The following is a 23,722-nucleotide window of genomic DNA, read 5'->3' on the forward strand; positions in this document are numbered from 1 at the left end:
AACTATTAAGCAGCAGAGCTGGGATTTGGTCCAAGACAGTTTGACTCCAGAGTCATGCTCCTATGGCACTACCTGTGATCACAGCGAACTCATCTCCTCGTAAGAAAGCCTATTCCATTCTCCAAAGATTCTTGGAAGTTAGCAGAGCCAGTTCTAGAACACAGATCTCCCAATTTCAAATCCTGGGGACCACTTCCTGCTTCCAGTTTTGTTGCTGTTGTGGTTGTATGTATGTGTGTGTACGTGTGCACGTATATGTATACCTATGTATGCATAAGCACGGTCTCTGACATTCAGGCCAGGAATGGAATGAATATCTTCCATTATACCTCATGCAATATAAAACCTATTTTATGAAGCTGGAATCAAAACAAAGCTCAAAATAAATAAAAGATATATACAAGCAATCAGAAAGAGAATGTATTTATTTACATCACTTATTTCCTTTTTTTTTTTTTACAATCCCAGCACTTTAAATAATAAAAATTTCCAGGTGCTTTTAAATTATTAAGGTATTTTAACAAAGAAAAATTTCAAAATAAGATTTTTATTTACATGAATCAAGAATTTTAAATAGTTGTTTTTTTTTTTTAAACTGGACATCACAACTAAAGCCTCTTATTTTGAACTTGTATCTTTTTCAAAACTTTGAGTTTAGGAAATTATGCTCATCATCAGATCCTTGTGGTTCAGATCTTTTCAGATTAAGATTTAATTAACACACATGTGAATCTCCTCTATAATGATTTGCATTTAGCCTCTGAGCTGATGCTAAGCTGTGTTAAGATAACTTACTTAAACTGCTTTGCTTACAACTTTCTGGTAGTTTCCTGTACCTGTCATATAGCTGTTTATAAAGTGTTCTGTATGTATTCTGAGCGCACCTTGTATCTATGAGGACGATTTATTTCCAATTTAGCTCACTTTGCAAAGAGGCTCACGAGGACTCAGGACTGTATTGGAGCAAATTTGGTACATTTTCCTCTCCTTGCCCAGTCGTTTTTGGGATGCTTGACTTTTCTCCTTTGATACTGTGCATGCAAATCACTTACTTTTTAAAGAATTTCCTACTCATAAAATAAGATGTTCAATAATAACAATGGTCTGATATTCTTTCTTGTAGCACTGACAGATTTCAAGTATTTATTAGAAAATATAAGAGAGGATAGATTTTCTTAATATTTTAAGTATGAGTTCCTCTGAGTAGTTGGTATAATATTCATTAAAAAATAGAAAAGATTAACTTTTTACCATGATCAAAGTCATAGTTCACAATGAAAAACCTAGATAGCTCTGCTCAACTGTAGGAACAGCCGAGGCCAGTCTTGAACATTATGCAGCAGCAATTGAGTTCTCATCTACAAGCCGACCCTGTGGCTTTAAAGGGGAAAAACAAAATGGGTTACAAGGGGATAACAACAACAAAAGCCCTCTTTGTCAGAAGGATTTTGAAATTCCTAGAAGTGTTTCACATAAACAAAATAGGTGTGTGCAAGTACCAAAATACAAGCAATTCTTCCTTTTCTACCCCACACTCTTCCTTCACTTTCACCTGGGGATGGTGAAGCACAGCAGGGGCTATCACGCTTCCCTCTGAGGCCAGTGGCAGACTCTACCCACAGTCATGTCCCTCATGACTGAGTCTCTCCTTCTCTCTTAACCAAGTGTTCCAGCAACTACTACCAATCTCTCACAGGCTGCATGCAAAATGAAATCTAGTTACCACTAAATTTATTCTGTCTCTTGCTTAGTGCCCTACTATGTTAAGTTTTAAGTAGGCCAAAAAGCTGAGCTAACAATTTCCTTGTAAGGAATTCAAGGTCTCCTTTGAGAAAAAATGATTCCCAGTGGACTGTATATCTAACAGTGAATACTGCAGAAAAAAGCAGATAAAAACAAAAATAGCCCTTTCTCTAAGGTCACTGACTGAAAAAATGTAAAACATCACATCAGAAAAGTAAAAAAAAAAAAACAAACTCACCATCCTCGAGTCGATTCATAGCCAACCCTCCTTGGATTTCCAAGGCAGTATCTCTCGGCACATAATAACAACAACAACATCTCTACAGAAGCAGATTGCCCAGTCTTCCTTCTGAGGAGTGGCTGGTGGGTTTGAAGCCACCAGCCTTCTGGTTAGCAGTCAAATGCCTTAGGCACTACGCCACCTCATAAATAGCCTTTAGGTGCAAAATTTCTCTAACAGGCTAGCAACATTCCAGAGTTACCTAGTAACTAAAGAATGAAATACTTGAAAACAATTTTACTATACAGATGTACAATAGCAGAAGTTTGTGGGGAAAGAGATGATGATCAGGAAATGAGACAGAATAGTGTGACACAACTTGACAAAGTTCATTTGCTTTAAGCAGAGTAATTCCTGGGAGAATTCCCTGAGGTAGGGACGCTCCCCCTACTCAGTTCTGTTGCTGTTTGGGCATATGTCAGTGTGTGTACACATACATACATACATACATACATACATACATACACATATACAGGTATAGGTCTGACATTCAGGGAGGGAATGGAATGAAGAATAGGTTCCCAGTCTTTCTGTTTATACTTCATGTAATTTTCTTGTACTGAAAGAGGATATTCAGTTTTAGAATCAGTACAGGCACACCTTGGAGATACTGTGGGTTCTATCCAGGACCACTGCAATAAAGCAACTCACATAAACTTTTAGGTTTCCCAGTGCTTATAAAAGTTAGGTTTACATTATACTGTAGTCTGTTACATGTGCAACAGCATTATGAAAAAGTTTGAAATATTGTAAGAATTACCCAAATGTGACACCAAAACATGAGGTGAGCACATGCAGTTAGAAAAATGGTGCTCATGGACTAGCTCAATGCAGGCTTGCCACAAACCTTCAATTTGTAAAAACTTCAGTATTTGCAAAGTGCAATAATGTAAATTTGCAACAAAGCAAAGTATGCCTGTAATGGCTTGGGTCTACTGACCACTTCAAATATAGCTAGTGCAACTAATGAACTAATCTTTAAATTTTATTTAATTTAAATCTCAATAGCCATATGTGGCTGTGACTACCATAAGACAGCACAGCTCTAAAGTCTAATAAAAGTATGTTGTTGTTATGTGCCGTCGAACCAGACCCGACTTAGAGAGACCCCACTTTGGGTTTCTAAGGCAGTATCACTACGGAAGTAGATCGCCCAACCTTCCTTCTGAGTATGGTGAGATATAAAATTTTAGTCAGTGACTGTTCAATAAATGGGAAAGAGATAATTTTCATTTACCTTACTTAGTATAACAAAAAAATATGAGTTTTCCCAACTGATAAAAGAGATGGTTCTGAAGAGTCTAGTCAACAGACTTATCAACAGTTAAGTTACTGAAAGGTGGTGATTGCATTTAGAGAAAAGAATCACAGCAGTTAGAAAAGGCCATGTTTGTTAGGTTAAAATCAAACCAGTTGATTTGACTCATGGCGTCCCCTTAAGTGTCAGAGTAGAACAAGGATTCATAGGGTTTTTTTGTGTGTGATTTGGGTGAAAGTTTACAGAGCAAATTCACTTTCCATACAGTAGTTCACATATACTTTGTCTCATGACATTGATTACAATTTACCACGATGCAACAGCTCCCCTCTCACTTCTTCCCCATAGTTACCTCTTCCCTGTGTCCTTCCTCCATCACTACTGCCCCCTGAGCTGTCTCCCTGTGCATACAAATCCCTTCTATTCTCCCATGATTGTTCTCTCCAAGAGTTTATCTACCTAGTGTAAATGCTCACCTCATATGCTTATCTTTTGTTTGGCTGGAAGCCACAGGAGTGGGTTAATTCTAGACCTGAAGGGCAGCTAGGGGCCATAGTCTCAGTGGTTCCACTAGGCTCCATCAGACCAGCAAACCTGGTTCTTTTTTTTCCCCAAATGATTCTGAGTTTTGTTCCACATTGTTCTCCCACTCTGCAGTGAACTGCTTGATGTGGCCCTTCTAGCCATTGTCCTCCATTCTGTGATGTTTTGTAAATCCCATGATCCATGCCTGTTTGGGGTGCTGTGGTAGTTAAGGTCAGCTATCAACTTGGCTGGGCAGCTGGTAGTAGTCATTCCCTATAACTGGCAATCGACTCTGTGATGGGATTTAGGTTAATTCTGTTGGGGCAACACAGGTGGAATGTATCTTGAGTCCTGCCTTGCTGGAGGGTATAATTCAAATCACCACCCTTAGCTTCCCTGAGGGTATACCTACGAATCTCCTGGGAAGATTCGCTCTCCTTTTGCTCCGGCTTTGTGTCTTGGATCATCCTCATCTCACCCCTGGATTTGGGACAGCAGCCGTCATCTGATCTGTTGATTCAGGTTCATCAAACCCCAAGAGTTGGGAGGATCTGCCAGACCTACTCACGGACCCGGGACTCGCCAGCCTGCCAGCCTCTACCACTACTACGTGAGACAAACCCTTGGGTGTCTGTGAGTTCTGTGAGGCGTTACAGCGAAATACAGAACCCTAAGACTGGGGAAATTACTGGGAGGAAGAGGAGGAGTTAATGTCTGAAATGATGGAGTGGCATGATAGTTTGGACATTTGGGACATCTTTGACCTCTGCCTCATGGGGACCGGCCTCGTGCTGATCTTTCTAAGAGAAATTGTTCAAGCACACTCTTTCTGGGATCTCCTACATAGATCCCCCTGAGTGGTTGACAGTGGTAGCCAGGCACCATCTAGTTCTTCTGGTCTCATAGTTGTATAGGCTGAGGACTGCATGGTGTACCAGTCACTTGGACTAACTGTTTCCATAATCTTTGGTTTTCTTCATTCTTCTTTGCTCTGGATGAGGAGAGACCCATCGTTGCATCTAGATGGCCGCTTGCAAGCTTTTAAGATGCAAGTCACTATTCACCAAAGTAGGATGTGGAACAATGTTTTGTGTAGTGTGTTATGCCAATTGAGCTTGATGTCCCCTGAGACTATGGTCCCGAGCCCACAGGTTCAACTACTTGCTTCTTCTGCATAGCTGGCTGTGGCCAAGAAGTGACTACAACCTTGTCCCCTGTCAGCTTTACTATATACCTGGGAATTCTTTTTTTTTTAATTGTGATTTGGGTGAAGATTTACAGAGCAAATTCACTTTCTATACAGCAGTTCACATATACTTTGTCTCATGTCATTGACCAGTTTACCACAATGCAACAGCTCCCCTCCCACTTCCTCCCCATAGTTACCACTTCCCAGTGTTCATCCCTCCATACGCTCCTGCCCCCTGAGCTGTCTCCCTGTGCATAAGCAGCCCTTCCTTCTCATACCTGGGAATTCTTATAGAACATACCAATACACCTGTAGAAACATTGTCTGCCACTTCTATACATGGTCTTGGCACACTCCCCCTTACAGAGACAAACCTAATAGTGCAGCCTGTTTCATAGGGTTTTTGATGGCTGAGTTTTTGGAAGTAGATTGCCAGGCCTTTCTTGTGAGATGCCTTTGGATGGACTTGAACTTCTGCTCTCTCAGTAAGTAGCTGAGAGCATTAACCTTTTGCACTACCCAGGGGCTCCACAATAAGGATAAATTATTATTTGTCTACGGAATAAAAAATAATTGAAACTGGGTACCAGTATGATAATAGTTAACTTTATAGAAATAAACAGTAACGTTGCCAAATTAAGGAGCTCTGGTAGCGCAGTGCCTAAGGCATTTGACTGTCAACCAGAAGGTTGGTGGTTTAAACCCACCAGCTGCTACACAGAAGAAAGATGGGGCAATCTACTTTGGTAAATATTTATTGTCCTGGAAACCCAATGGGGGTCACTATGAGTCAGAATTGACTCAATGGTAATGGGTATTGCCAAATTAATACAAGTCAAAACTACTATGGTTACTGAGGAGCTCTCGTGGTGTAGCATATAAGACATCTGACTGCTAACCAGAAGGATGGCAGTTCAAACCCACCAGCCACTCTGTGGAAGGAAGATGGGGCAATCTACTTTCGTAAAGATTTACCACCTCAGAAACCCAAAGGGGTCACTATGAGTTGGAATTGACTCTCTGGCAGTGAGTTTTTTTTTTTAAATCATGGTTACTTTCAAAATATTAGTGGAGTTTAAATAAAAGAAAGTTTCCTTTGTTTTAAAATAATACATTTAAAAAGCAGAACAGTTCTGTACCTTACCTTTACAAAAATACTGGTAGGTATAAAGCGCCTCAGTAGTTGATTAGTGAAGTTAGGAAATCTAAGCAAGTTGATGTTGAGAGACGGCAGCTGTTGGTATCCGGCCATTAGAGGATAGAAATTATATAACATTTCCTGTTCAGTGCCAGGCAGGATACGTAATCGAATCTAAATTGTAAGAAGTACAGAATCTAAATTGTAAGAAGTACAGAAAAGACGATCATGTACACATACTCACAATATCCATATATTGTTATCACTGAATTATTTATGAACGATTGGATATCTAAATCCTTCTGGTGAAATATTCACTGTTCCTTCTTACCATGTCCCAGACAGATCCCCAACTGCAGGGCTGAATTAACATAAGGCTAGGATCAGGCACGTTGTAAATGTAGACTAAATATATGTATGGTTTCTCAGTTTCTACCAAGATCTCAAAGGCAACTTGTACCAGCTTCAGACTGAGAAAACTAGATACACCACTACTTTTTGTGTTTTAGAATGGTAGATTCCCATTCACAATATGTTATGGCATCATTTGTAGACAACATAGTGTTTGTAAACACTATGTCAACACAATACAAACTAGCCGCTTCTGGTGTTTTCTTTTAGGAATTTTGCCTTCATGCTAAGGTAACTTTAGGGAAAAGAAAAAGACATTTGAAAATCTTTGGCAATACTTTACAAAAGAACATAAACTGTGTTTGGTATATTTTCTAATTATTTACTAGTCAAGAAACTAAAGAGTGAGAATATGTATGCATATCATGTGTTGAAGAGAGTATGTGCATGAGTGTACCAATGTATTAGAGCTGGTATATTTGATCCCGTTTTTCACAAATTAAAAATATTACATGGAGTTATAGTATGTTTCATATATAATTCTATTTGAGATTTAATAACAAACTTCTTGTTGTTAGGTGCCAGTCAAGTCAGTTCTGGCTCACAGCAACCTTTTGTACAAAAGAATGAAATAGTGACTGGTCCTGTGCCATCCTCACAACTATTGCTATGTTTGAGCCCACTGTTGCAGCCATTGTATCAATCCATTTTATTGAGAGTCTTATTCTTTCTCACTGACCTTCTACTTTACCAAACATGATAGATCTCCTTCTTCAGGGGCTGGACCCTCTGATAACATCACCAAAGTATGAAAGACGAAGTCTCACCATCCTTGCCTCTAAGGAACATCCTGACTTTACTTCTTCCAAGACAGATTTGTTCGTTGTTTGGCTATCCATGGAGTATTCAATGTTCTTTACAAACACTCTAATTCAAATGCATTAATTCTTCTTTGGTTTTCCTTAAGTCATTGTCCAGCTTTCACATACATAAAAAGCAACTGAAAATACCATGGCTTGGGTCAGGTGCACCTTAGTCTTCAAAGTGGCATCTTCGCTTTTAACATTTTATTTATCTTAGAACAGTTTTATTTTTTTTTTCATCTATTTTTTTAAAATTTTGTATTTTAAGAGTTTCTTTCACAGACTCTCAATGTTACATGTACATTTAGTTTCACTCCCCATTTACCATGCCCAAATCTAACCTAACCCAGTCTCCTCCCCTCCCTACCCTGTAACTCTCCCCTGTGCCCCTCACAGTTATGCACTCTTGTTTGTCCTGCATTTCCTCAGTGTAAATGTTGCCCCTCTGGTGCCCCATGGTCTACTGCTCTAAGGGATGTATTACCATAGAGTATGTGGGTGCATCACTCTGGGTTGAGTGGTCCGCATGTACATCTTGTTACCTATTAGGCTGAGAGCCAGCCCCTGGGAGTGAGTTTTATTCCAGGCACAGAATGTATTCCAGGGTCATAATATTGGGGGTCTCATCAGACTCCATCTGACCAGTAATTCAGGTCATTACTGAGTTTTTGGATTTTGTTTCATGTTTTTCCTCCCACTCTATCCAGCATCTCCAGATTTGATCCTTTCCTGAGTGGCTGGCATTGGTAGCCGGGCACCATCTAGTTCTTCTGGGGCTGATTGCTTCCAAATGCCCTTGTTTTCTTGCACTCTTCTTTGCTTCCAATGCTAGGAGACCATTAGGTGCATCTTAGATGGCGGCTTGAAAGCTTTTAAGACCCCAGTCACTACTCACCAATGTAGGATGCAGAACAAGGCTTTTCATGTATTTTGTTGTGCCAATTGAGTCTGGTGTCCCCCAGTACTATGGTCCTGAGACGGTAGATTTATTGGATCTCTCTCCCATAGTGTCTGGGTATCTGTGAGGGATTACTTTGTGTCTGTCTTCTATTGTTTCTGTAAGGATTGCAGGTATTTTGTATCACTGGTGTTTGTGCAAGATTAGCCTCAGCTGAATCTATCCTTGGTCTAGAGTATACTCCTGTTCATTGACCCCCATCTGATCCTTTCAGGTGTTTATGTGTTTATTTGTAGCCTGGTATTTGGTGTTAATGGTAATGTAGTATTGTGGGCACAATGATTGGTATTAGCATCTGTCATGTATCTCTTATGTGCACAATTTGGTGTCCTCTCATTTCCTAATGTTATCTTGGTGGTTACAGACTCCTTCCATATATCCCTCCCCTTACCCATATCAGCGTTTGGGCCCTGAATTTTATCCCTTCCTTTCCCTTCCCACCCTGGTAACCTACAAAGTGAGTTCCCTTTCCCAAGCAAACCCTTCTTTGTCTTTTTACAGTAATGGGCTCATACAGTACTTGTCCTTCTGTGATTGACTTATTTCACTGAGCATAATGTCCTCCAGGCTCATCCACATTGTGAGATGATTCATATATCTCTCACTTAATGTAGAACAGTATTCCATTGTGTGCGTGTACCATAATTTGGTTATCTACTCATCCGTTGATGGGCGTTTAGGCTATTTCCATCTCTTTGCCATAGTGAATTGTGCTGCAATGAACATAGGTGTACACATGTTCATGCGCTCTCTATCACCTCTTTAGGATATATTCCTAGTAATGGAATTGCTGGGTCAAATGGTATTTCTATTTTCAGTTTTTTAAGGAAACGCCATACCATATGTCACAATGGGTGTACTATTTTACAATACCACCAGCAGTGCACAAGAGTTCCAATCTCTCTGCAACCTTGCCAGCATTTATTTTGTGACCTGTTGAACTTTGCTATTATTGCTGGGATGAGATGCTATCTCGTTGTTTTGATTTGCATCTCTCTCATAGCTAATGAGGCTGGCGGTTCAAACCCACCAGCCACTCCTCGGAAGAAAGGTTGGGCAATCCTACTCCCGTAGTGATACTGCCTCGGAAACCCAAGGAGGGGTCGCTATGAGTCGGGGCTGACTCAACGGCAAATAACAACAACAACAACAATGACTAATGATCATGAGCAATTTCTCATGTGTCTGTTGGCCACCAGTATATCATCTTTGGTGAAGTGTCTGTTCAAGTCTTCTGCCCACTTGTGAACTGGGTTATTTGTCTTTTTGGTGTTGAGGTGTTGAAGTTTTCTACAGATTTTGGAGATAAGTCCTTTATCAGATATGTCATAGGCAAATATTTTCTCCCAATCTGTAGGTTCTCTTTTTACCCTTTTGATTAAGTCTTTCAATGTGCATAACAATTTAATTTTTAAAAGGTGCCAGTCATCTAGCTTCTCTTCTACCTGCTTTTAAAACTTTAAAGAGGTCTTTCACAACAGATTTGCTGAATGCAATGTATCATTTGATTTTTTGACTACTGCTTCCATAAGCCTTGATTGTGGATCCAAGTAAAATGAACTCCTTGACAATTTTAGTCTACTCTCAATTTATCATGATGTTGCTTATTGGTCCAGCTGCGAGGATTTTTGTTTTAGGTTGAGGTGTAACCCATACTGAAGGCTGTAGTCTTTGATATTCATCAGTAAGTGGTTCAAGTCCTCTTCACTTTCAGTAAGCAAGGTTGTCTACTACATATTGTAGGTTGTTAATAAGTCTTCCTCAAATTCTGATGTCACCTTCTTTTCATATAGTCCAGCTTCTCAGATTATTTGCTCAATATACAGATTGAAAATACAGATTGTTGGTGAAAAAAATACAACCCTGACACACACCTTTCTTGATTTTAAATCATGCAGTATTCCCTTGTTCTGTTCGAATAATGCCTCTTGGTGTATATATACAAGTTCCTCATGAACACAATTAAATGTTCTAGAATTCTCATTCTCCACAATGTTATCCATAATTTGCTATGATCCACAAAGGCAAATTCCTTTGCATAGTCAATAAAACACAGACCAAGATCTGGGCACTGTTTCGTTCTGTTGTACATAGGGTCACTATGAGTTGGAGCTGACATGATGGTACCTAACAACAACAACAACAACAGCAACAATAACAACAACAAGATCCATCTGACATCAGCAATGATATCCTTCATGCTATGGTCTCTTCTGAATCCAGCATGAATTTCTGGCAGTTCCACATCTATGTACTGCTGCAACCGATTTTGAATTATTTTCAGAAAAATTTTACTTGCACTTGATATTAATGATAGAGTTTGGTAACTTGTATTCTGTTGGATCACCTTTCTTTGGATTGGGCACAAATACAGATCTCTTCCAGTTGCTTAGCCAGGTAGCTGTCTTCCAAATTTCTTGGCACAGACGAGTAAGTGCTTCCACTGTTATATCCATTTGTTTAAACATCTTAATGGGTATTCCATCAATTCCTAGAGCCTTGTCTTTCAACAGTGCCTTCATTGTAGCTTGGACTTCTTCCTTCAGTACCATCGGTTCTTGATAATATGCTACCTCCTGAAATGTTTGAACTTCGACCAATTCTTTTTGGTCCAGTAACTCTGTATATTCCACCTTCTTTTGATGCTTCCTGCATTGTTCAAAGAAGGCACCTGAATGCTACCCAGAAGGCTGGTGGTTCAAAGCCACCAGCCACTCCTTGGAAGGAAGGTTGGGCAATCTACTTTTGTGGTGATACCGCCTTGGAAACCCAAGGAGGAGTCTCTGAGTCAGGTCCAACTCGACAGCAAACAACAACAACAACAACAACAGCATTGTTCAATATCTTGGCCCCAGAATCCTTCAGGGAGCTCTGGTGGCATAGTTCCTAAGGCATTTGACTGCTAACCAGAAGGCTGGAGGTTCAAACCCACCAGCCACTCCTCGGAAGGAAGGTTGGGCAATCTACTTCAGTAGTGATACCGCCTCGGAAACCCAAGGAGGGGTCTCTGTGAGTCAGACCCGACTCGATGGCAATGAGTTTGTTTTTTTTAGTTTTAGAATCCTTCAGTATTGAAACATGAGGCTTCAATTGTTTCTTCAGTTTTTTCAGCTTGAGAAATGCTGAGTACATTCTTCCCTTTTGGCTTTCCAACTTGTCTTTGCACATTTCATTATAATACTTTACTGTGTCTTACTGAGTTGCCTTTGGAAATCTTCTGTTCAGTTCCTTTACGGTATCATTTCTTCTATTCAGTTTAGCTACTCTGCACTGAAGACCAAATTTCAGAGTCTCTTTTGATATCCATTTTGGTCTTTTCTTTCTTTCCTGTCTTATTAATGACTTTCTGCTTTCTTCATATATGATGTCTTTGATATCTTCTCACAATTCATCTGGTCATTAGTCACTGGTGTTCAATGCCTCCAATCTGTTTTTCAGATGGTCTCTAAATTCAGGTGGGACATAATCAAGGCCATATTTTGGCTTCTGTGGACTTGTTTTGGACAACAAACATAACGCTTAGATTATGCACAGAACAGCTGATTGTTGTTGTTGTTGTTGTTATGTGCCGTCGAGTCGGCCCCGACTCATAGCGACCCCTCCTTGGGTTTCCCAGGCAGTTATCACTACGGAAGTAGGATTGCCCAACCTTCCTTCCGAGGAGTGGCTGGTGGGTTTGAACCGCCAGCCGTCTGGTTAGCAGGCAAGTGTCTTAGCCACTATGCTACCAGAGCTCCCGAACAGCTGATTAGTCAGTGTAAATAATTCTAGTTGCTAAGATAGGTTCCACATGTATGTACTGCTGCAACCAATTTTGAATTATTTTCAGAAAAATTTTACTTGCACTTGATATTAATGATACAATTCCTCAAATTATGTCCTTGTAATTAAAAAAAATTACTATTACTGAGTGGTGTCTCTGTTATCACTTTGACATGTAGGACACCTACTCAGGTTTTACCTGTGAGCATTAATTTTGCTCACTAAAAACTTGATGAAGTTCTTCACTTATGGTTTAAATGGATGAATCAAAAATACCTAAATAATTTATTCTAAACATACAAAATCTATTGCCATCATGTTGATTCTGACTGACAGCAACCTTATAGGACAGAGTAGAACTGCCACACAGGGTTTCCAAGCCTGTAATCTTTACAGAAACAGACTGCCACATCTTTCTCCTATGGAGTGGCTGGTGGAGGTAAACTGCTGACCTTTTGGTTAGCAGCTGTAGGTTAACCATTGCAGCATCAGGAATCTTTCATATCAAAGATAAGGCAATTATATGCAGGATTAAAATCTTTAAAAATTTTTCATTGATAGTTCAGAAGAAAAATAGCCTTTAATATTGGTATAGCCAACCTCTAGGCCACAAATTAAAATTTAGAACAATGTCTAAATCACTATAGTTCTAACATAATATAGCCCACCAATAAGTGAACTTATGTTTTATAGGGAGTAAAAACTTGTATGCTTTATATCAATGATGTGAAAGAATAAGGGCTGCCTATTTAATCTATCTCTACAGGAAGTTGCATTTAATTAGAAGTTACTAAAAATTCCTGTTATCAAAACAACAGCCTTACACAGTTCATTTATAAAAAAATAAATGGTCAACTCTCTATTTCCTGGCCATTCTTTTGTGTCTACGTAAGCAATTCCATGTACCTGTTTAAGACCTGAGAACATGAAGGCATCACTGGGTTCCACAGAAATTTCCACATCTTGCACTAAGGTAGTCTTATTCTGTAGGTGGTACTTGACAGGTAACGACTCTCTGACACGCCCAAATGATGGTAGATCTGCAAAAGATAACACATTTTTTTAATGTGTTAAAAGAATAGCTTACCACTTATGGATTCTTTTTGTAAATGTTAACCTCATTCTATAAACAAGAATTACTTAAATTCATAAAATTATTACATCCTTGGCAAGTAAGAAAATTCTCTGACTGGACAATGTCCATGAGCCTATTATAAAACAGGGTAAGAAATTCAGTCTCCTTATGAAAAGGATTGCCTTAATTGCCTCCTTATGAAAAGGGCCTTAGCACCAGGTTTGTTGGTCCGATAGAGCCTGGTGGGAACCCCTGAGACTATGGCCCCTACCTGCCCTTCAGGTCTGGAACTGAACCCACTTCTGTGGCTTCCAGCCAAGCAAAACACAGGCATATGAGCTGAACATTTACATGAGGTAGATACACTCCTTGAGGGAGCTCTGGTGGCACGGTGCCTAAGGCATTTGACTGCTAACCAGAAGGCTGGTGGTTCAAACCCACCAGCCACTCCTTGGAAGGAAGATTGGGCAATCTACTTCCATAAAGATACTGCCTTGGAAACCCAAGGACGGGTTGCTATGAATCAGATCTGACTCGATGGCAGTGAGTTTTGTTTTTTTGGTTATACACTCCTTAGAGAGATCAATCATGGGAGAATAGAAGGGCTGTGTATGCACAGGGAAGAAGAAAGAGGTAACTATGGCAAGGAAGTGGGAAGAGAGCTGTTGCATTGTGGGAAATTGCAGTCAATGTCTTGAGAGAAAGTATATGTGAAATGCTGTATGGAAGATAAATTTGCTCTATAAAGTTTCACCCATATCACAATAAATTTTTTTTTAAAAAAAGGCCTTAGCTATCAGTAGCTGAAGATGCTTAGTAATAACTTTTTTTAAAAAATTTTGTTCCAGTTGAAAATATACACGGCAAAACATGCACCAATTCAATAATTTCTACATGTGCAATTCAGTAACACTGATTACATTATTTGAGTTGTGCAACTATTCTCATTCCTCTTTTCTGAGCTGTTTCTACCCCATTAACATAAACTTACTGCCCTACAAAGTTTCTCCTATCTTGTCTTTCAAGTTGCTACTGTCACTTTGATCTCATATAGTTCTTAAAAGGCATATATTTCTTACTAGTTAAGCTAAACTACTGTCTGGTTTTAAGAAACCTTTAGAGGGTATTTTTAGTTTAAGTTTTAAAGATTACCTCAGGGCAGTAGTTTCAGGGGTTCATCCAGATCCCGTGGCTCCAGAAAGTCTGGAGTCCATGAGAATTTGAAATTCTGTTCTGCATTTTTTGATCAGGAGTTTCCTATAAAATTTTTTAACTAAATATTCAGTAATGTTAGCTAGGTACCATCCAGTTCTAGTCTCATGGAAAACAGGCAGTTGTTTATAGAAGCAATTAGCTACACCTCCCATATCCTCCTCCTATTTGTCACTCTCCTTTTTCTGTTGCTCTGGGTGAATATAGAGACCAATTGCTGTGTCTTGGATGACTGCTTGCCAGCTTTTAAGACCCCAGGTACTAGACAACTAACTAGGAGGTAGAACAGAAGCATGAAACATGTTACTAGTCCAATTAAAGGAGCGCTGGTAGCGTATTACCTAAGGCATCTGACTGCTAACCAGAAGGCTGGCGGTTCAAACCCACCAGCCACTCCTCAAAAGGATGGTTGGGCAATCTACTTCTGTCGTGATACCACCTCAGAAACCCAAGGAGAGGTCGCTATGAGTTAGGTCCGACTCGACGGCACATAACAACAACAGCAAAAAATCCAGTTAACTAGGATATTCCATGAAACCATGATCCTAAAATTGTAAATGAAAGCACCAAATCCCATGAGGTTTTTGGTTTTACATAAGCAGCCTCAGCAGTGACTTTTGTTCTTGTTATTGTTATTACAAATATGTCATACAACTCTTTCCAGGAGTATAACTTACAGACAGCAATTACAATAATCAGCTGGGCTACCCTGACATTTATCAGTAGGATTTTTTCCATCACCATTAACTTCTCTTTTCCCCCCACACTCCTGCCCCTAATAAAACCCCACCGCCACTGAGTCGATTCTCTCTTGCCCCTAGTAACCACTAAAAAACTTTGGCCTCTATACATCTGTGTTTTCTTGAATCTGATCTAACGCCAATTTATATAGATAGTGAAACATCTGGTAGCATAGTGCCTAAGGCACTTGACTGCTAACCAGAAGGCTGGCGGTTCAAAACCACCGGCCACTCCTCGGAAGGAAGATGGGGCAATCTACTTCCATAGTGATACTGCCTTGGAAACCCAAGGAGGGGTTGCTATGAGTCAGGTCTGACTCGATGGCACATAACAACAACAAGTGAAACATCATGCAATCAGCAAAACCTAGACTGTGGGAAGCTCTATAGCACAATTGACTTGGTTTCTTCAATAAATATGTATCAAGGAAGAGATGGAGGCAGACAGAGGTAGTGGTGATAGGAAGAGTGGAGAGAGCATGGAGAAAGAGGAAGGAGAACAGGAGGAAGGAGAACAGGAGAAAAGAGGGAGTAGATAGCGAAAAGCACAGAGGGGTAGGGGGGAGAAGAAAAGTGGGTGAGAGAAGGGAGGGGAAAAGGAGAAGGAGGGGAAGAGAAGGAGGGAGTCAGCTTGTCTTTAGCTTAAAAAAGTATGAGACTTATCAATCAATTTGCAATCTATAGACCTTGTTGCATCCCAATTCAAACAAACGATAAAAACTATTCAGAATCAAATGGGAGAAATGTGAACACTGGAATTTGATGCTATTAAGAAATTGCTCATTTTTAAAGTTATTATAATGGTATTGTGCTTGTGTTAAGAAAAAGAGCAGTCATTTTTCAAAAACACATGCTGAAATACTTATGAATGAAATGATATCTGGGATGCGCTTCAGAATAATGGGGGTAGGAGTGTGTAAGGGTATAAATGAAACAAAACTGGCCATGATCTGTATTTGTAAATGCTGGAAATTTTTCATAATAAAACATTAAACAATAAAATCTTGTAAGTGAAAATAAAAATTAGTATTAGGTTCTTTTTCTCAAGTAAAATCTGAATTCCCATTACCTGCATTCACATGGAGAGGGATATTTTCTACAATCACATGTGGCAGAGTAATGACGGTGCTGATGACAGGGACACTTCCCATGGCTGAAGTTCTGTGGAGAGAAGGTCACACTTCAAATTAACATTTCTGTAAGAAGTTAATAAATCAAAAGCAAACAGGAACATGTCTATCTACCAACTGTTTCAAAGGAAAGGTAAATTATTTAGCCATTTCCTAAACCTTTATTAAAGAAAGTAGTTTTATGACTGTGGTGTAGTAAATTACTTAGTGTGGCTTTTCTACCCGTAAGTCTTTGTAAACTCCAAGGTGGGATTTTCTATGCAACTGAGGAGCTCCTGATTGCTGAAGTTGTCCACCTGGAGTATTTCTGTTTGGCGTGGCATAATACAATGTTCTGGGAGGTTCCCACTCTTTCAGGTGCTTAGAGTTCTGATGCTGTGATTGGCTAGTTTGACCACCCTGCAGGGCTCAAAAGGAGGCCTCCTAGAGGCAGAACTCTCTCTGACTGCTGGTTGAGGAAGACATGCTGCTGAAAGAGACACGGGCTCCTGAGACACACGTTGCTGGGAAAGAGATGCAAGAGACACACATTGCTGAGTGAGACACCGAGGGACCAGCACTGCTGGGAAAGAGACTGTGAGAGACTGCTGGCTGAGGGACGGTGGGCTGGGAGAGAGACTGAGCGTTCTTCCTGAACTTGAGTTGTAGCCTGGTGCTTCCCTAATAAACTCTGTAATATGTGAGTTCTGTGTGGCCACTGCAGCGAATTATTGAACCCAGGAGAGAGGTGGTGGGTGCTTTGGGAGGAACGGCTGGAGAAAGGGCTGGAGGGAGGCAGCATGTCTGGCCTGGCAGGAATAGGCCTTGGGTTACTTCTGGTAATCCTGTCTTCCTCTTGCGGGATTAGAGGAGGTCAGAATATGTGTCCTTCCTGCCCTTTTTGCAATGACTCAAGAGCTTTCAGACTACCATTTTTGTTCTGAAAATTTGCCATTAGCAAATATCTTAGCCTCGTGCTGCTGTCTGTTACCAGTAGGTGATGGATGAATTAAGGAGCTGTGTAAATCCACATCACGAAGCACACCATTTTAATAGGGTTTTGGTAGCCAGACTTTCTCAATGCAGGAAGTACTGTGGTGATTTACATTATGACACACACTCCTTATCTCATTAAGGATGGTTCACAGACAGGCATGAGTCCTCAGACTTTCAAGAGTATGGTTGCAACTGAAACTACAAGTACATAGCAGAAACTGAAGAATTAAAAACATTTCACTGTTAATAAACATAGTGGTGTCCCAATGGTTACTGATATAAATTAAGTAACACTGAAAAACTGTCAAATAGTTCCTCTTTGTTACAGTTAGGGTGGGAACTTCAGGGACACTCGTCCTGCATCTGTGGTGAACAGTTCAACTACTGTAAACACTTATAGAGCAAAAACAACAGGCAGAGACATCTAAACCATCATCATTGATAAATAAAGATATGGCCTTATAGTATTAAGGTTGTTATGTGCCATCGAGTCAGCCCTGACTCATAGCGACCCCTCCTTGGGTTTCCAAGGCAGTATCACTACGGAAGTAGGATTGCCCAACCTTCCTTCCGAGGAGTGGCTGGTGGGTTTGAACCGCCAGCCTTCTGGTGAGCAGGCAAGTGTCTTAGCCACTATGCTCCCAGAGCTCCCTATTAAGGTAGGAGATGGAATAATTAAGCAGTGCCTTCAAAATACTGTTTTAACTCTTGTAAAATTAAACTACTCATAAATATAGATCTAAACACAGATGGTAAATTCAGAAATGGGCAAAAGAAAGATAACAAGATTTTTTTTTCTTAATACTATTTTTCCTTTCATATTTTAAAATAATAAAATTATACTTCTGTTTTGAACATTATGAAATAATTAAGACAAAGAGAGTAACACATCAAATATCATTTATCTACCTCCCAGACAAAGAAAGAAAATACAGTTGAATCTCCCTGGGTCCCCTTTCTGCTTGCATCACCTATCCTCCTTTGCACAAGTAACCACGATCCTTAATTGGTATCTATCATTCCCATATATTTCATCACACATTTCTGAATTAGGTATGTAGCACTAAGCAACAGTATAGCATGTTCTACATATTTTTCAATTTTGTGTAAGCAGAATTTCTTCATATTGTCATCTGCAGCTTTGTTTATTCACTTAACATTAGTATGTTGATAGATGTAACTCTGGTTCATTCATTTTCATTGATATGTATTATTCTGTTATGTGAATGTGTCACAATTTATCCTGTTGATGGACTTTCACTTTATGATTTCAATTTTTTAATATTATAGTTAGTGCTGCTATGAGCACTCTTATACATATTTCCTTTATGTACATGTTTTCAATCTTTTCCAGAGCTGTGCGATACAGATTATCTTTAATCTTACCTTGTGCTGCTGAAGAGTTCCAAATCAATTGTTCTAACTTTGGATTTGTTAAACTTTTCTATTTTTCCAAACCAGTGGAAGAACATTTGAATCTCATTGTGGCTTCAATTTGTCATTCCTGATTACTGGTAAGGTTAAGCTTCTCTCCATGTTTATTGGCCACCCGGCTTCCTCTGCTAACTTAAGCTACTTATTCAAGTATTTTGCTCAACTTTCTGTTAGGTGACTTGTCATTACTGTAGAAGTTCTTGATATGAATACTAATCCTTTGTCAGTTATATGTTATAAATACCTTTTCCCAGCTTGTGTTTTTTTAAATTTTTTTTTACCATTTTTATGGTGCTTTTAAATGAAATAAACTATTTAATTTTAAGAAATCTAATTCATCAATTTTAGAGGCTGGTTGGATTGACAGAGGGGCTGCAACAGTGGGCTTAAACAGCAATAATTGTGAGGATGCCTCAGGGCTGGGTAATGACATTTCGTTCTGTTATATGAAAGGCTGCTATGAGTCAGAGCTAACTCAATGGCACCCAACAAGTCACTGGTACTATTTTTGTTTTGCTTCATGAAATTCCCAATGGTTACTGATATAAATATTGATACTCCAAAGTCATAAACTAATTCTCTTACATTTTCTACTAATAGTAACACAATTGACCTTCAGCATATCTTCAATCTAACATTTCTGGAATCAACCTTTATATACAGTGTACAAACTAGAGATCAATTTTCCTTTTCCAAATGGATAGTCAATTGTTCAGCATCAATTATAAAACAGTTCATCTTTTTCCTGATCTGCCATACTACCTCTGTAAAATGCTGTTCCATATCTGTGCAGAGCCATGAATGTATTTCTAGACTCTCTCTTCTATTCTAATGATTTATTTACATATTCCCATGCATGTGAGAGCTGGACAATGAATAAGGAAGACTGAAGAAGAGTTGATGCTTTTGAATTGTGGTATTGGCGATTAATACTCAAAGTACCATGGACTGCCAAAAGAACAAACAAATCTGTCCTGGAAGAAATACAGCCAGATTGGTCCTTGGAAGTGAGAATGGCCAGACTTCGTCTCACCTACTTTGGTCATGTTGTCAGAAGGGGCCATTCCCTGGAGAAGGAAATCATGCTTGGTAAGGTGGAGGGTCAACGAAAAAGGAGAAGGTCCTCAATGAGATGGACTAACACAGCTGCCACGATGGGCTCTGGTATAGCAAGGATTGTGAGGCTGGCAATGTTTCGTTCTATTGTACATGGGGTCACTGTGATTCAGAGCCAACTTGAAGGCACCGAACAACAACCATGCCGGTACTTACTACCACAGCACTGTAATCAGTCTGGGAATCTGGAAGAACAAATACCCTTGCAGAGTTCTTCTCTTGGGAGTGTCTTGACTATTTCTTTTTGCCTTTCCATATACATTTTAGAATCAGAGTATCAAATTCTCAAACAAACAAAACAAAACAACTGTTGCGATTTTGATGGCAATTGCATTGAATCTATAGATAAATTTATCTATAAATTTATCATTCATTTAGGTCTTCTTTTAATATTCTGAAATTTAAAAATTTTTCTCCATAAGCTTGATGCACTTTTCTATTAATATATTCCTAGATACCTTATATATACTTTTGTTGCTATGTATATGATATCTATATTAAAAGTACACTGTCTAGACGTTTATTACTGACAGATAAAAATGCAATTGCTTTTTATAATATTGATTTTAGATCCAGCAATCCTGCTGAACTTTTATTCTAAGAAGTTTTTGAATTCTTTGGGTTTTCTAAATAACAACATGACTGACTGAAATAAGGACACTTTTTCTCTACTAATGTAGAAACTTACTCTTTAGATTTAGTTTTGCTAAAATTTCATCTGCTTGTAGGTCACAAGGAGTTCTGGTGGTGCAGTGCCTAAGGCATTTGACTGCTAACCAGAAAGCTGATAGTTCAAACCCACCAGCCACTCCTCGGAAGGAAGACTGGACAATCTACTTCCATAGAGATACCGCCTTGGAAACCCAAGGAAGGGTCATTATGATTCGGATCTGACTGGATGGCAGGGAGTTTGGAGTTTTGGTTATAGGTCACAAATTTGAAAAACACATATTTAATTGTACTTTTGGACAAATGGTTCAGTATATCCACTGAGCAGAATAAAGATACTTCTATTCTGTTCCCAGAATGAGAGAAGCTCTCAACTATGTAATGATAATGGCAAACAACTGAAGTATTAGAATAGCAAAGAAACTAAAGAAAAGGTAGGATTGACATCATTTTTACCTCTTCCAGGAGATAATGTAACGCCCAGTTGCAACACCACCTTCAACATTTCCAACTGAAGGACACTGAAGACAAAAGCATTCACTAGCACCCTCTCCAGTCTGTAAGACAACTACAAGAAAGAGTCTTCATTATCCTTTTGCATAGTTCCATCTACCAAAGGAGTTTCATATCCAAGCAACATAACAGAAAAAGAATGCCTTTTCATTTTATATATAATTTTTTTTATTGTAGCTTGAGTGAAAGTTTAAAAGTTTACAGAGCAAACTAGTTTTCTATTCAACAACATGTACATTTTGTTTTGTGTCACTGGCTGCATATATATTATTTCTAGAGGCTGGAAACTAAAGCTCAGAGAGGTTAAGTGACTTTGTCAGGGTCACAAAACTAGGACGTGTTTAAACTGATAAATCAAACTAGCTTCTCTGAGTTCTCTGTCCAGAGAACTCAGATAACCAGATGAGGCAACTGTATGTCTGTGGTAAGTTCTTACTGGAAATAAGGAAAGGAAGAAGTCTGGAAACAGAACAAGACCAAATGCTGATTACTTTTCTTTCTCTCATTAGAAATACTTCAGGGTAGGAAAAAAAGAGAAAACTTTGGTTATTCCTTAAGGTCTCTTTTGAATAAATACATACTATTGATACTATTCAACTGGAATATACCATATATCGTCTCATTACTGCCTAATGTGGCTTCTTGCGCAAGAATGTTTTCCTTTTGCCAATTTTCCAGTAAATTCTCTGATGACAAGGTAACTGCTCATCCAAACCAAGCATTCCTTCTCAGCACTGCACTGCCTGCAATGTCACTCCTTTAAATACAAGTAAGTAATCAATCATGTCTATCTCATGCCAATCTTAGCAGATCTGTGAATGAAACTTTGAAATGACAATAACAACACGCTCTCTCAACATCTGGTAATTGTTCTCATGGTTTTCCAGTGAAAGGCTGTAACAGATTAATGGTGGTCTGATATCAGCAGTAAAAGGGGCAAGAGGTAGCTCAATTTTTCCTCTAATTAATTACTTTTAAGTAATTGTTAAGTGACATTGTAGCCCAACAGGTGAAACGTACTTGAAGGAAGGCACTCTGGTGGAACAACCGAAAGGTTGGCGGTTTAAACCCATCAATTGTTCCACGGAAGATGAAGCAGTCTATTTCCACACAGATTTACAGCCTTGGAAACCCTATGGGACAGTTCTACTATGTTCTGTAGAGTCCCTGTAAGCCAGAATTGACTCAACAGCAGTGGTTTCATTTATTTTTTATCAATTTAAAGCACTTAAGACAGCTTTTTTAAAAACCTGAGCCATTCCTCTGGTGGCATAGTGCCTAAGGCATTTGACTGCTGTTTTGGTTACCTAGTGCCATTCTGACAAGAATATACCACAGGTGGAATGGCTTGAACAAACAGGAGTTTATTCTCTTACAGTCTGGAGGCTTTAAGTCTGAGTTCAAAGTGCCAGGCGCTAGGGGCTGGGTATAAGCCCCTTAACCGTGGACTTTAGCTCTGCCTCCTGCTCCTGGCCCCCTGAAGTTGGAGGCTTTTCTTCACTTAGAAAGTTGCTGGCTGCTGAGACTGACAAGTCCAAGGTTGAGAAGTAAAAAGGCACAGTCCCAATGTTACCAAACAACATGGCAGGCCACTAATTCAAGTCCAGATGAAGTCCCAAGATCAGCAGGACATGGCAGGCTGTTGAACAACAATTTGGCTACATGCAGCGTTCAGGTGCACCAAAAGTCTAGAGACCAATCCCAAAGCTTCTCCTTATATACAAGAAGCAGACCACATCCTTAAAGCAGCTATTCAGCTGCTTGTAGCAGATTCCACCATGAAACTGATTGCCAGTCTCATCATGGGGAATAACTACATCCAGCTGCCCAGCCACTCAACCAGGCCCAGCCAAGTTGACAACAACCTTAACTACCACGACTGCTAACCAGATGGCTGGTGGTTCAAATCTACCAGCCACTCCTTGGAAGGAAGACTGGGCAATCTACTCCGTAGAGATACCACCTCGGAAACTCAAGGAGGGGTTGCTATGAGTCAGAACAGATTCGACGGCAGTGAGTTTGGTTTGGAGTTTTTTTTTGGGCATTCATATTAAAATTATCTAAAATTCTCCCTATGTATGGGAAGTTAACCAAAAAGACCATGATGTTAATGAAAAATTAACATTAGGGTCAAATTTACGATATACAAAATTTGTAATTTTAATGTGCTAAACACAAATTATATAGTGTATTATATTCCTGGATATTCAAATCAGAGTACACTCATTAATTTAATAAACATTTATTAATGAACTACTATGATGCTGGCAAGTCCCTAAATGGTTTGGGCTCAACTGTTAATGTAAAGGCTGGCGGTTCAAATCTACTTAGTGGTACCATAGAAGAAAAGGCTTGGCAATCTGCTCCCATTAAGATTATAGTCAAAAAAGCCCTTTGGAACAATTCTATTCTGTAACACATGGGGTCACCATGAGTGAGAGATGACTCAACGGTAGCTAACAACAACAAAAACAACACAATGCTGGCAATACCAATATGAACAAAACAGTTCTGGCTTTAAGGATTATGTAGTGTTTTTTATAGGGGAGCCAGATCTATATATAATTACAATATGATAAGTGTTATAAAAGAAAAAGTATGTACAAAATACTATGGAACTAAGAAGGAGGAGTACTTAGCCCTGCTTAGGAGGATCAAGAAATTGAAGCTTACGTAAACCCTAAAGAACAAGCAACAATTCAACAGGTTGAAAAAGAAGAGAGTATTTAAGACAAAAGTAATAACATATTCAAAAGCAGATGGGAGCAGTGATTGGTCTAAGACGTTTAGT

At 39.3% G+C, this 23,722-nt stretch overlaps 1 protein-coding gene across 1 annotated transcript in view; it reads right to left on the reverse strand.

Annotated features, from left to right (window-relative positions):
• Positions 1-1,332: 1,332 nt before the first annotated feature.
• TRAPPC11 (trafficking protein particle complex subunit 11) overlaps positions 1,333-23,722 on the reverse strand; it is a 72,497-nt gene continuing 50,107 nt past the window's right edge. Inside the window, exons 25-29 of the mRNA XM_007940877.2 lie at positions 20,875-20,986; positions 16,164-16,255; positions 12,974-13,107; positions 6,140-6,307; positions 1,333-1,377 (exon numbers count right to left, since the gene is read on the reverse strand). Of these exons, the coding sequence (XP_007939068.1) occupies positions 1,333-1,377; positions 6,140-6,307; positions 12,974-13,107; positions 16,164-16,255; positions 20,875-20,986 (551 nt within the window). The remainder of the gene's footprint in view (positions 1,378-6,139; positions 6,308-12,973; positions 13,108-16,163; positions 16,256-20,874; positions 20,987-23,722) is intronic.

Source organism: Orycteropus afer, unplaced genomic scaffold (assembly GCF_000298275.1).
Source record: "Orycteropus afer afer isolate SDZICR_OR568_19922 unplaced genomic scaffold, OryAfe1.0 scaffold00073, whole genome shotgun sequence".
Taxonomy (NCBI): domain Eukaryota; kingdom Metazoa; phylum Chordata; class Mammalia; order Tubulidentata; family Orycteropodidae; genus Orycteropus; species Orycteropus afer.